Raw genomic sequence first — 11,087 nt, forward strand, 5'->3', positions numbered from 1 at the left:
CTGGATGTACTAAGCATGCTATCGCAGCGGTGTGAACAAACGGAAATAAATGACAAACAATATGAAAATGTTTTTATAACATTTAATAAACTGGGTACGTTATTCCGGGAACGGGATAAATAAGAAAATACAAAACAGGGAAGGTTCTTTCGCCCCGGGTTGAAATGGGAAGGAACAAACGGGAAGGTTGAAATGGGAACGGGTTCAAACGGGAACGGGCCAAGTGGGAAAGGGCGAAACGGGAAGGTCGTTTTGCGTCGGGTTTAAACGGGACGGAACAAGCGGGAAGGGTGAAATGGGAATGGGTTCAAACGGGAACCTCCCGCGCAAACACCTGGGGTGGCAAGGGCTCGCGCTTCGAGCTGTGCTGTGGAATTCTGGGCGGTGCCTGGGCCGTGTATGCGGAAACTATAACCGCGCGGTGTGGACGAAAATATCATTCAATGGACTCATGCAGCGATATTCCGTTCCAAGATACGTATAATCTCGGGACTCGTGATGCAAAACGCTAATTAAACGCGTTGATACCCCGTGCCCAACCTTTAAACCGGACCAAAATATAGTAAACCCTTTTGGATTTACGAAAAGATTGCGTGGAATTGAGCTGGGGGGACATTTTACGATTAAATATCCAGGTCTTGGAAAAAAATACTGACACTGTTGGAGTTTGAGTCCGGGGCGTTCGTTCAAAAACCCACGATTCTACCCGCAGTATGTAACGGAGTTGCATAAAAAAAGTAGGAGTGCTCCAAGCAAAGCAGTAGACGGCGCTGTGTACAAATGTCGGGCTTGTGCCCGCCAAGTAACGGTATCTCGCCACAAACCCGCAGCATGAGTCATTGTTGGCCACAATTCTCATCTGGAAGTATAAGTATACTCCCGTTACGACGAACTCAAAGGGACCGTAAAAATTTATTATCGGAAATTTGCCTTAAGCGGTGGTTTTCTGGACGTTACAAAAGAGCAAAAGTGTTGTCGTCTTAACCTGAGTCTACTGCACTAGCCTTTGATAACTAATTAAATCCAATCCCCGCACCGAAAGATGCATGTGTAAGAAAAAGAGTATAGGGGAAAAGACTTTATTGAGAGGATAAAGTGAGAGCGGTTCGGCATTCCATGAGTCTATGTGTTGTTGTCTGGGCTGCCGTAGGCAAGGTCACAAAGAGGAGCTGGCCCTCAGGTCGACAGCTGGACTGCGGTACCTACCACTGCTCAGGGGAAGGGATGGCTTGGAAGGCCTGGGTTTTTGCGCAGCAGAACATTAAAAGGAATTCTGACAGACCTCGTTAGTTCATGGAACAGCGAGAACAAACGGGGGCGAAGAACCTCGAAACACGAAAGACACAAAGGGGCGCTGGTTTGGCTCTGTCGTGTTTTCTAACCCTTCATCCCGCCTTCCCGCATGCTGTTTGAGAATCATGGAGCAACTAGCTCGCACTGAGAGCCCCGCTAAGTCCTGAAAAACGTTCAAATTTCGCGCCACACGATGTCAGAACACACAGAATTCACCAGGATACACAGTAGCCAGAGAGTTGATTGATTGATTGTGGGGTTTAACGCGCCGACGCAACGCAGGCGATGAGGCGCGCCGTAGTGGAGGGCTCCGGATTAATTTTGACCACCTGGGGATCTTTATCGTGCGCCGAAATCTCGAACACATGGGCGTTTTTGCTTTTCGCCTCCATCAGAAAAGCGGCCGTTGCGGCCGGGAATCGAGCCCGCGACCTCGTGCTCAGCAGCGCAACGCCTTAGCCACTGAGCCACCGCGGCGGGTTGTAGCCAGAGAGTTAAACTGCATGCTAGCACTGAGGTGGTGCGATCAGAAGGAACCAGAGGCGCCGCCTCTGCAGTCGACATGTTGTCGGTAGCTTCGTTTGCGGCCGCAAACCGCACGAGCTAGTCCGAATTACGTCATAGGACAGTTAGAAAAAGTGCTCGTCAGTCGCCACAATTGCCTTCGGTTTGCCTATTTAACTTAAATTAAAGGAAGTACTCGTTAAAGTTGGCATGTCTCTACCATGGAAATCTATATACCGATAAACCAAACTTGCATTTTATCCTCGTGGACTCTTTATGGGCCCGTATGCAGTTAAACCCGGATATAACGAAGTTGACGAAAAATTCGCATTTTTTCGTTACATCCAGGTTTTCGTTACATGCAGGTTTAGAGTTAAAGCTTGCGGGAATGAAGCAGAAACGAAACCAATATGCTAGGCATCAGTGATGCTGAACTCATCCTTGTTCAATGATATAGTTCACACTGAAAAACTGCGCGATTTGCGCTTGCTGTTACTACACGGCCCCTGAATTCACAAACGTAACTAAGTATCACTTTTGCTTTTTTGTTACTTTTCGGCGTGCCTTAACGCGTTTCAAGAACCAAACTTACACTGAAAGGGCACCTTTTCGCGATCTTTCATGCTCTTTTCTGCAGTCAAAACTGCTGAAGGGATGCTAGCTGGGACACTGTACCGGGCGGATAGCAAACAGCTGCATTTGTAACTTGTATCGCATCATCGACACCATTAACCGCTAAAACACTCTGTGATAACCCCGGTAGTAAACAGTTGAGGTTCACACAGCGAGCGCCTCATTCATTCCTTATGGAACGTCCGTTTCCTGCTAAAAGGAGATGCGATAAACCCACGATACTTTTCCCTTTTTTTAATTTCGTGCCCCCGACAATCCCGTAATGCTGCCCAGTGCACTCGCGTCGACGAAGGCGACAATCACGATCGTCTGCAGCTTCGCGCCCAGCCATTACAACCGATGTGTTGAATTCAGCAGGCGCGCGATTTTAATAGCAAAGCCAGTACACAGAGAGAAATAGTGACAAAGAGCCACAAAACGAGCAAGTAAAAATTAGTAGATTGTATTTCACTCGGCCAAAGAGGTGCATAGGATAGGCACACGTCCTTGGGTTGACTCATGCACGTCACGAGACGTATCGCACAGAAAACACGTGTACTTAGTAGCAAAACAGCCCGACTTGCTTTTTCTAATAAACTGAATAACTATGTTGAATAATAAACTGAATAACTACGTTCGTACACGATATGTCCCATCGCTAGCAGTAAAGCGGCGATCAATTTCTAAACTAATCACATCAGATCAAGCAGCCGTGTGACAACCGGTATGGAAACTGGGGGAGAAAATGCGCGCGACTTTCAAAACAAATAAACGCTCAACGAGGGGCCACCCAGGCGCACTGTTCACCGCGCGCAGTCATTGCGTCGTTCGCCGTGCAGTTGAATGCTCGCGCGAATTCCGGGAGCATCCTGAGCGGAACGTTGCACCGTCCCGGTCTTCCCGCCCCGTCAGAGCCGGACACGGCGCCACAGTGGCGCAAGCAGAAGCCCACGAAGAAGGCCTGCTCGTCGGAATGCACGTGCGGCAGCTTCACCACCGTGGTGCCGGGGTTGGTGCCCTGCTCCTCCCAGGCCACCCAGGCTCTGCGCAGAACACACGCACGCGTATACTTCGGCAGCACTCGCGTATCGCGAGTGCACTGTTCATTACTTCAGCCGACGTGCAAGGCACGTCGCAACGGACGCAGCATTTCCCACTAAGCACTTCCCACTAAAGTTGTCTGTAGCGCACGCTAGGCTGCGCTAGGGCCCTAGGGCATCGGTAAAGGAGTGGCGATTCCTCGACCCTAGAACCACTAGATCAGGCACTCTTTTCTCTCATTGTTGGATGCCGCCGACAGTGGCCATATTGGTCGAACCGCGTCACATGACATTTGTTTTCCTCGGAAGGCCCATGGGCGCAGACATTTTGGTGCCTCTGTGTTGCCGCGTGCGTGCGTTCTTCAATAAACCGAGATTTTCGGAGCGCGGTGTGCCTGTATGACAAGTTGAAAGTGAGTTTTTAAGCCCCAGACAGAGTAGCGATGCCGTGCTCCTCTGTACTGGGCTGTTTCAACTGGCGAGAGGATGGAAAACGCCCGCGTTACTTCCCCCGGGGAAAGAACGATAGTTGCCTAGGGTAACCTACAGCTATGGACAGCACTAGAAAAGCTAGCTTATTTAGCGGCTCTAGCGTAACCTCGAGCCACTAAATAAACGCGCTACCCTATCGCACCGGCGCGCTGTCTCGAAATATTCGAAAAGTAAACACCATAGATATATATTATTACTGTTGCCGTTCCCTTTTAAACGGGTGATCGACGGAAAATCCGGATCTGGCGTTAGCTTTCTTAAAACACATCTATTACTGTCCTCCACTTCCTCTGAAGCCCTCCGTTATGTTCTTTCGCCACCAGTGCTCCAGTCTTCTTTTTGTGACTGTCATGGTTGCCAAGCGGCGCCCGGACGAATTCCGCCCGTCAAGGTCGGCCGCAATCGGGCGCATATAGCTGGCCACCCTGGCGTCAGGCACCAAAATGGCTGCCGGCGTGCATCAGTGTCGCTACTCTTAAGCGTAGCTTATTTAGCGGTTCTACTCGACCCGCATTGCCTGCAGCATGCCGTGCCAACGATCTATGGGGTTGACACCGAGACAAAGACGGCCGTGATGAATGCATCGGTGCCTCCCTGCCATTTGTATGATCTACGATCTGATTGGTCGGCTACAATATCAACAGCTAACGTATTTTCGTCTGCGCCACTTAGCCTTGTTATCATGACGTTACCTTAGATGCCTTCTTTGTGTGGGCGCCCGTGCGTGACTCGCGATAATCCCGGCTATTGCTGTCTTAGACAGGGTGCCGACACTTACGTAACGTGAATGCTACGAACCGAGCCCGTGATATCCGTGGCATCTTTCCTACCAGAAATGACGCCCCGAACCACCAGGATATAGAAAACGGCGCTGCTGCTGCTTGCGAGGCAAACATCAGCGCGACGCGCCTACATAAAAAGACCCTCATTTAAAACCCCATTTGCACGATGATACAAAGACACCTCCGCACAAAACTACAAAAGGTGTGTCGAAGCCTGCGAATAGACAGAACGTTTTTAGTCCATAGTAAGCCAAAGTAACGAGCTCCAGCTAATACCGGTTATTGAGCTCTTGCACACGAATGCTTGCTGTGGGATAAACGAATAAGGAACACTGAAATGATTTGTAAACATCGCGAGATTATTTGTGCAAATTGTATTCTGGAGTCTCTTGGCCATGTTTCGACCACTCTCGCTGCGTTTAGCCGACTTTCTTTGGTAGAGAAAGCAAATTCGGAAGGGCTGTCCTCCTCTCTGCATCCTCCTTGACGATTTCCTATGACGTTGGGCATGACCAGAGTCCTTCAGTGCATTGAAGGACTGTGGTACAGTAAACTAAATATTCTAGTTCACTGTAGCTCTGGTGTTCCGCTCAATCGAGATGACGTGGCTTGACTGCGCTACTGCACGGCTGGCCGACCCTCCGACAGAATCAGCCGGCCCAGCGTTTAGTTTTTTTAAATGCAGAGTATTTCAGTAACTCACGATGTCACCCGCGTTGACGTCCGTAGTCCGCCCCGCACCCCTCCCTACTATATAAAAAAAAATACTATCCGGCACCCGGTTTCGATCCCTCGACCCTGCGGGCGGAACGCAATGTACATGGTGCTCTACCCACTGCGCCACAAAGCCGACACAGAATGGGACGCTACGAACGCGCCTTATATCGTTGACTCATTCAAATTACTGCTGACGAGCGCTCTCTCGTCAGCAGTTGCCACAAGTGCAACAACATTAACGTAACGCAAACTACTTAACGTCGTGCGCCCCCGGAAATGCTCTGCATTTGATCGTGCCCCTCGCGAGGGGGATGTTTCACTGCGTCTTCTCTCGGTCGCGGGACCCGTGGCGCGATCTGGCGGAGGCGCGGCACAACTCGTAGCACTTTCTTTGAAAAAGTGCCTCGAAAGCGCGGCAAATATGAAATAGGGATGACGCGCTTTCGAGGCAATCCGCAGACGCGGTTGCTTTGTGTACAGACTCGGCGGCGGCAAAGCGAGCATTGTGGGAAAAATATAAAAAAACCAGCGAGTCACGGCACACACGCTCTACACATGTGGGCAATAATTTACCTCTACTGTCTCCTGAACCTTTTTATTTTTTTTCGTTCGTAGACTGTAGCTCCAAGTAGCTCCACACAAGCGCACACATGACGCTTCGCTGACTGGTACACTATAGTTGAAAAATCTAGGGCCAATTGAAGGCGGGAGAATAGTCAGCGAAGTTAATATAGGTACTAAGGAATTCAAATCAACCGAAACTTTTACCGTACAGCATAAAACCAAGGTACGGGAAGCACTTTTTGCGCTGGGTAAACTAGCACAGCGGTCAGCAGCACGATGAGATATTTGTGGGAATTTGGGGCGCGCTTACTGCATGAGCGTTATTAAAGAAATGGTTATCTAAGCCGCTTGGAATGCTAAAACTAAATAAATGCAAACAGGCTATACGATATATACCTTATATTTACGTTCCTGACTGATGGCTGAGTGGTCTGAAGCAATAAGTGCATTTTTTGAAATTCGCAAGTTCGAATCTCCTGTAGAGCATGATTTTTTTTATTTTAAAGTTGATTTGTTTTTGACCATTTTTGCGCTGTAACGTTCATTTCTCCATGAGCGAGTTCGCAGAGCGCGTGCAGGCTGACGCTGATGCGCTGCTGAGTTCTCGTTGGCGTGGTGTTGCCATAAGCACCGACTGCTTGCGGGCAGTGGGCACAGGCCAGAATCATCCGATTCTTGGCCTGGTGCGAACACGCCTCTTACGATACAGGCACAAGCCAGGCAAACTTCAAAGATGGGGAAAAGCGCATCGCATTTTAGCGACTGCTGTGGCGCGGAGGGCGTTCATCCACTGCGTATGCCTCGGCTAATGATTGTTACAATTCCAAGCCGTGCTGGTAGGCTTATCTGGCGCATTTTACAGCCGAGAACATGACAGAAGAGCGGTATGATGACTAGTGAGATATCGAGAATGCCCAGCATCGATAACGTCTGATGCCAGACATGTTGTTTCAGAGAACCGGAAGCGGAACAGGCTTGAAATCTAATTTTGGACATCGTCCAATCAACATCGCATCTCGTATGCGCGTCACTGCTGTTACTTGTTGCGCCCACCGCAAATGTCGCTTGGTATTTTTTCTTCTTTCAGGCTTATAAAAATACTGCTTTATGGACCACATAAACGATGCAAAGTGTGTTCATTTGAGCCAGTCTATGCAATGCAAACAAAAACATAAGTTTGGCAAATTTACCTCAGTGCCCCTTTAAAGCACGCAGGGTAAAATATGTCGGGTTCACGTTACATGAGAAGATGACGCCTCTATACTCGGTGCACCGGAAGTTGGCGCTGTGCCTTATCACCGTAGCCGGATGTTTCTCCGCGCGGCGCAAGTAGGGCGTTACTGGGAATATTTTGAACATGGCGTGAGCCGTTCCCGTAATTTTTTGGACTTAATATGCTTATAAACGACTCCAGTGACGACAAACAAACTGCGTGAGACAAGGCAGACGATATCACGCATTCATAGCAAACCCCTCTCAAAACGCGCGCTCACTGACGCCACGGGTCCGGCGCTTTGGCGGAGTGATACACTGCATGAGGCGGTGCCGTTCTTGAGTTGTAAGATAACAAGCCTGACAAAGTTGGTCGAACCGGCGTATATTCATCACGTAAGTAAGTAAGCGCTCACTTGTAGGCGACTCTGAGGCCTATGAGGCTGCTGGTGTGTTCAAGCGCCGTCCTGGTGCCCAGCGTCTCGTTCCTTTCGGAATGTTGGCGACGGACGCAGTCGACCTCCTCTAGGTATCGCTCCTGGTCGTCCTGCGGAAGCCCAAGCTTCGCAGGACGGCCGGACAGACCGCCTGGTTCGGTTGCCTTGGCTAGGGCTTCAGCTACGGATGTGCCAAGGTGGCCGAAGTCGAATGCGGTTGGCTTGAGGCCAACTTCAAAGGGTGGAAGAAGCTGGGCGGGAAGCACACGCAGCGAATCCTCGGAGGCGTCGTAGATGACGCCAGTACGGAGGTCCAGGTCGTGGATGCCGACGGGGAGGACGTGTTCCTCCCGAAGGGCTGCCGCGTGCAGATCGGCCTTGATGCGCAAAGCATGCACCGCCCAGGTCATGAAAGTGCTCTTGGGAAATGTGAGTCTCGAGAACCTCGACTGGATGTCTTGGTAGGTGGTATAGCCGGGACGGCGTCCGCGGGAAATGCTGGTTGCAGCGAGTGCTGTCGACAGTTGCTTCTTACTATCCTTCCCCATCAGGGAGTAAGGCCTCACCTCGGTGAATTGCTCCAGCAGGGTCGTCATCATCTTGTCTGACACGGCCGAACTGTTCCGGCCAAACCATTTCCGAATGAACCGGTATTCCGTGATGGGCGATAGGAGGCCCAGAGACAGGTCGGCGCAGCGGAGCATGCGGTGGCGGAACAGCACTGCGGCTTTCGGAACATCGAACAGCTGTCGGACGTTGACAGTCGCTGTCACTAGGAGGCTCTCCACAACAAGAAAGCGAGCAGTGTACAATAGCGAGAAAGGGCTGAAGCCGTTCAAGAAACCGGCCAGCTTCTTTAGCGCCATCGAGTTCGTCGTAAAGATAATGCTGCTACGGTTCAAGGGCGCGTCTCCACAGACCTCGCGGACGATTCTTGTGAATTCGCTTGGCTGCATACCGCTCAGAAACGAACCGATATTGTAAACCGCAATGCGTTCCGGGGCCTCGTCGTCCAGGTTGACGTCCTTGAGGGCATCGGCTATTCCGGCCATTGTACCGAGCACGACGTTGGTGTAATGCAGGAGGTCTTCCCAGTGGCGCCTGCCCCACCAATGTGCGATGATCTTCTGTATCGCTGCCCTCGGCAAAGGCTTCCTCGCCTTCTCAACGTCCAGCTGGAGCACGTTCTGCTGTCGCGTGAAAGCGTTGCGAACCACGGCAGCTCTCAGGAAAACGGGCGTTCCGTACTTCAGCGACAAGGCCAGCAGGAAATAAACGTTTTTGTATAACTTAGTCGAGCCGGTAATTTTGCGCCAGTAATCCGTCAGCGAGTCCATGTACTCGTGAATCGGGTCGAAGTCTTCCGCCTTGGCGTGGTACTCGTCCATGCACTTGCGGTACGCGATGAGCGGAATGTCTTCCACCTTTTCCGAGAAATCGGCGGCGAGTTCCCGGACCATCCGGCGGAAAGAGCGCTTGACGCGCTCGCCAACGGCGTCCGCGTAAGTGGGCTCAGCGGCGTACGCGGTCTCGAAGTCTCCGCACACGAAGGAGAAGAAGTCGTGGCAGGGGTCGGCGCCCTCTCGCATTATGAGTCGCAGGTCGGTGCTGAGGTCCATGCATCTGGGGTCGTTGCAGGCGGCCAGGCGAGCTCTCGCGTAGGCGGGCACGTAGAGAATCACGACGGTGGTCGCGAGACTGGCCAGCAACACCAGAGAAATGGTTTTCCTTGAGAAGACGTCTTCCAGCGCAGCCACCGCCACTTCGTCTGAGGGAAAAGGGTACGATGGAGAAAAACATGGGTCACACAAATGTAGCTATCGGAACGGCACCGCATTAAACTACATTCGGCCCCTATGAGTTTCAAAGCAAATGTAGTGTTTTGCTGTGTATAGCGGCAATTGTAAGGATGCACCAAGAAGATTGGAGGTCCTGACTGTTAGACGTTTCGAAGTGAGCACCACTGTGCGATAATTCAGGAAGCGCTGGTTAACGCGACAACACTCACCGATCACTGACATCAATCCTGGCACGCGTGGGTTAGAAATAACGTCGCTGTGCACTGAATTGGTGCACTCCTAAAATGCGAACATTTCATCCTTGCACCAGAGAGGTTTCAGTGCTAAACCGGGGCACGAAGAGCAAGCTTGCCAGCAGTGCCCGAAACCACACTTCTGCTACCAAGAACAGGGCCGGGTGCTGGTCATTAACGGGGTGACTATCCCAAAGAGGAACAGTAAAATGCGGCTTGAAGGAATGAAGTATACCGCCGAGACTGCCCTCTTCTTACCCACTCCATATATCCACTGTATACATGGGATCCTCTTCCGCCCAACTTGCCCTTCACCCATCAGTAAAACACCATGTACTGGGAGTGCCATCCACTGGACCTTTGAACCACCCCATCGCAGCTCCCGCATCGCTTCCTGGGAGGACTGGATGAACCCGCGTCATGGTGTAGACGTCAAGTCAACGCAAGAACAACTGGCGGCCCACCGCCGTTAGTGAGAGCTCCGTGCTACGGACGGACCCGTCTCCTAATGAAGAGACTGGGGAACGAGGGCCCCGACTAGAGTTGTCGGAACAATAAGGTTCTCTCTCTCTTTTCCGTTCTTTCATGCGGCTATTGATAAACCAGGACGCCCTAACTGACGGCATGTGCGCACATGCCAGCGGCGTTGGCAGCCTGGGCTCTGAGCTTTCGCAGTCTCGAAACTATTCGCGAAGGCGGGCGTAGACGCGTTAAACAGAACCTGATGGCATCTTACCGTTATCGTCACCCATTGCATCGGGAAAATGCCAGAGCAGGAATTGTAGGCCGCTGGTCGAGGCTCGAGCACGTTCTTCTTCGTCCGCGAGCTCTGTGACGTAGAGAGAAGCAAAGGTCTAGCTTTGCCTGTAGTGCCAGAAAAAGCGTAGTGGCGGCGTCGTGAACTACCCAGTACGCCCGCTTGATGGCGCTGTAAACACGGCTTTGTAAACATGGCGGATGCTTTTTGCACAGGCCACTTGAGCTCCTCACTGATCTCCACCAGAGTAAGTGGAGATCAGTGGAGCTCCTTAATAACATGGCTGCCCTCGCACGGCGGCCGCCGGCTCGCTGCTCCACGGCCGGACTCGACTCTCCTCCTCCCGCGCGCGAAAGGGGCGTCGAGTCCGGCCGTGGCTGCTCCTGCTGGCTCCTGGCTGGCACGCAGGCCGCGTGTTTACTTGCGCCGCGCTAGTGAAGTGATGTTACGCCAGGTGACCAGATGGCCTCGACTGGCACAGACCACAGTGAGCAGCAAGTGAGAACAAATCGTTTATTGACATCCGCAAGTTTACAGAGGCCAGGACATCATTTCATTTCGATCGCTGCAATTGTACGTCGCTTTCGTGACAACATTTTTTTTTGCCATAACAACTCGTTCACTTGCGCTAAGATTTCGAACGAA

The 11,087-nt window shown here is 51.5% G+C and overlaps 1 protein-coding gene across 1 annotated transcript; it reads right to left on the bottom strand.

Annotated features, from left to right (window-relative positions):
- Nucleotides 1-2,555: 2,555 nt before the first annotated feature.
- Nucleotides 2,556-10,437, bottom strand: LOC144162214 (kell blood group glycoprotein-like). Its single transcript, XM_077692680.1, has 3 exons — nucleotides 10,422-10,437; nucleotides 7,633-9,421; nucleotides 2,556-3,452 (listed from the first exon to the last, which is right to left on the bottom strand). Exons 1-3 carry the CDS (start codon nucleotides 10,435-10,437, stop codon nucleotides 3,185-3,187), a joined length of 2,073 nt encoding a protein of 690 aa, XP_077548806.1. The 3' UTR covers nucleotides 2,556-3,184.
- Nucleotides 10,438-11,087: the final 650 nt, after the last annotated feature.

This window comes from Haemaphysalis longicornis, unplaced genomic scaffold (genome assembly GCF_048455015.1).
Source record: "Haemaphysalis longicornis isolate Haplotype H1 unplaced genomic scaffold, Haemaphysalis longicornis Haplotype H1 scaffold_12, whole genome shotgun sequence".
Lineage (NCBI taxonomy): Eukaryota > Metazoa > Arthropoda > Arachnida > Ixodida > Ixodidae > Haemaphysalis > Haemaphysalis longicornis.

Coding starts and splice junctions, on each gene's coding strand:
- LOC144162214 (XM_077692680.1), bottom strand. Junction 3,453..7,632: donor GGCCTCAGAGTCGCCTACAA/GTGAGCGCTTAC, acceptor TGTTCTGCGCAG/AGCCTGGGTGGCCTGGGAGG.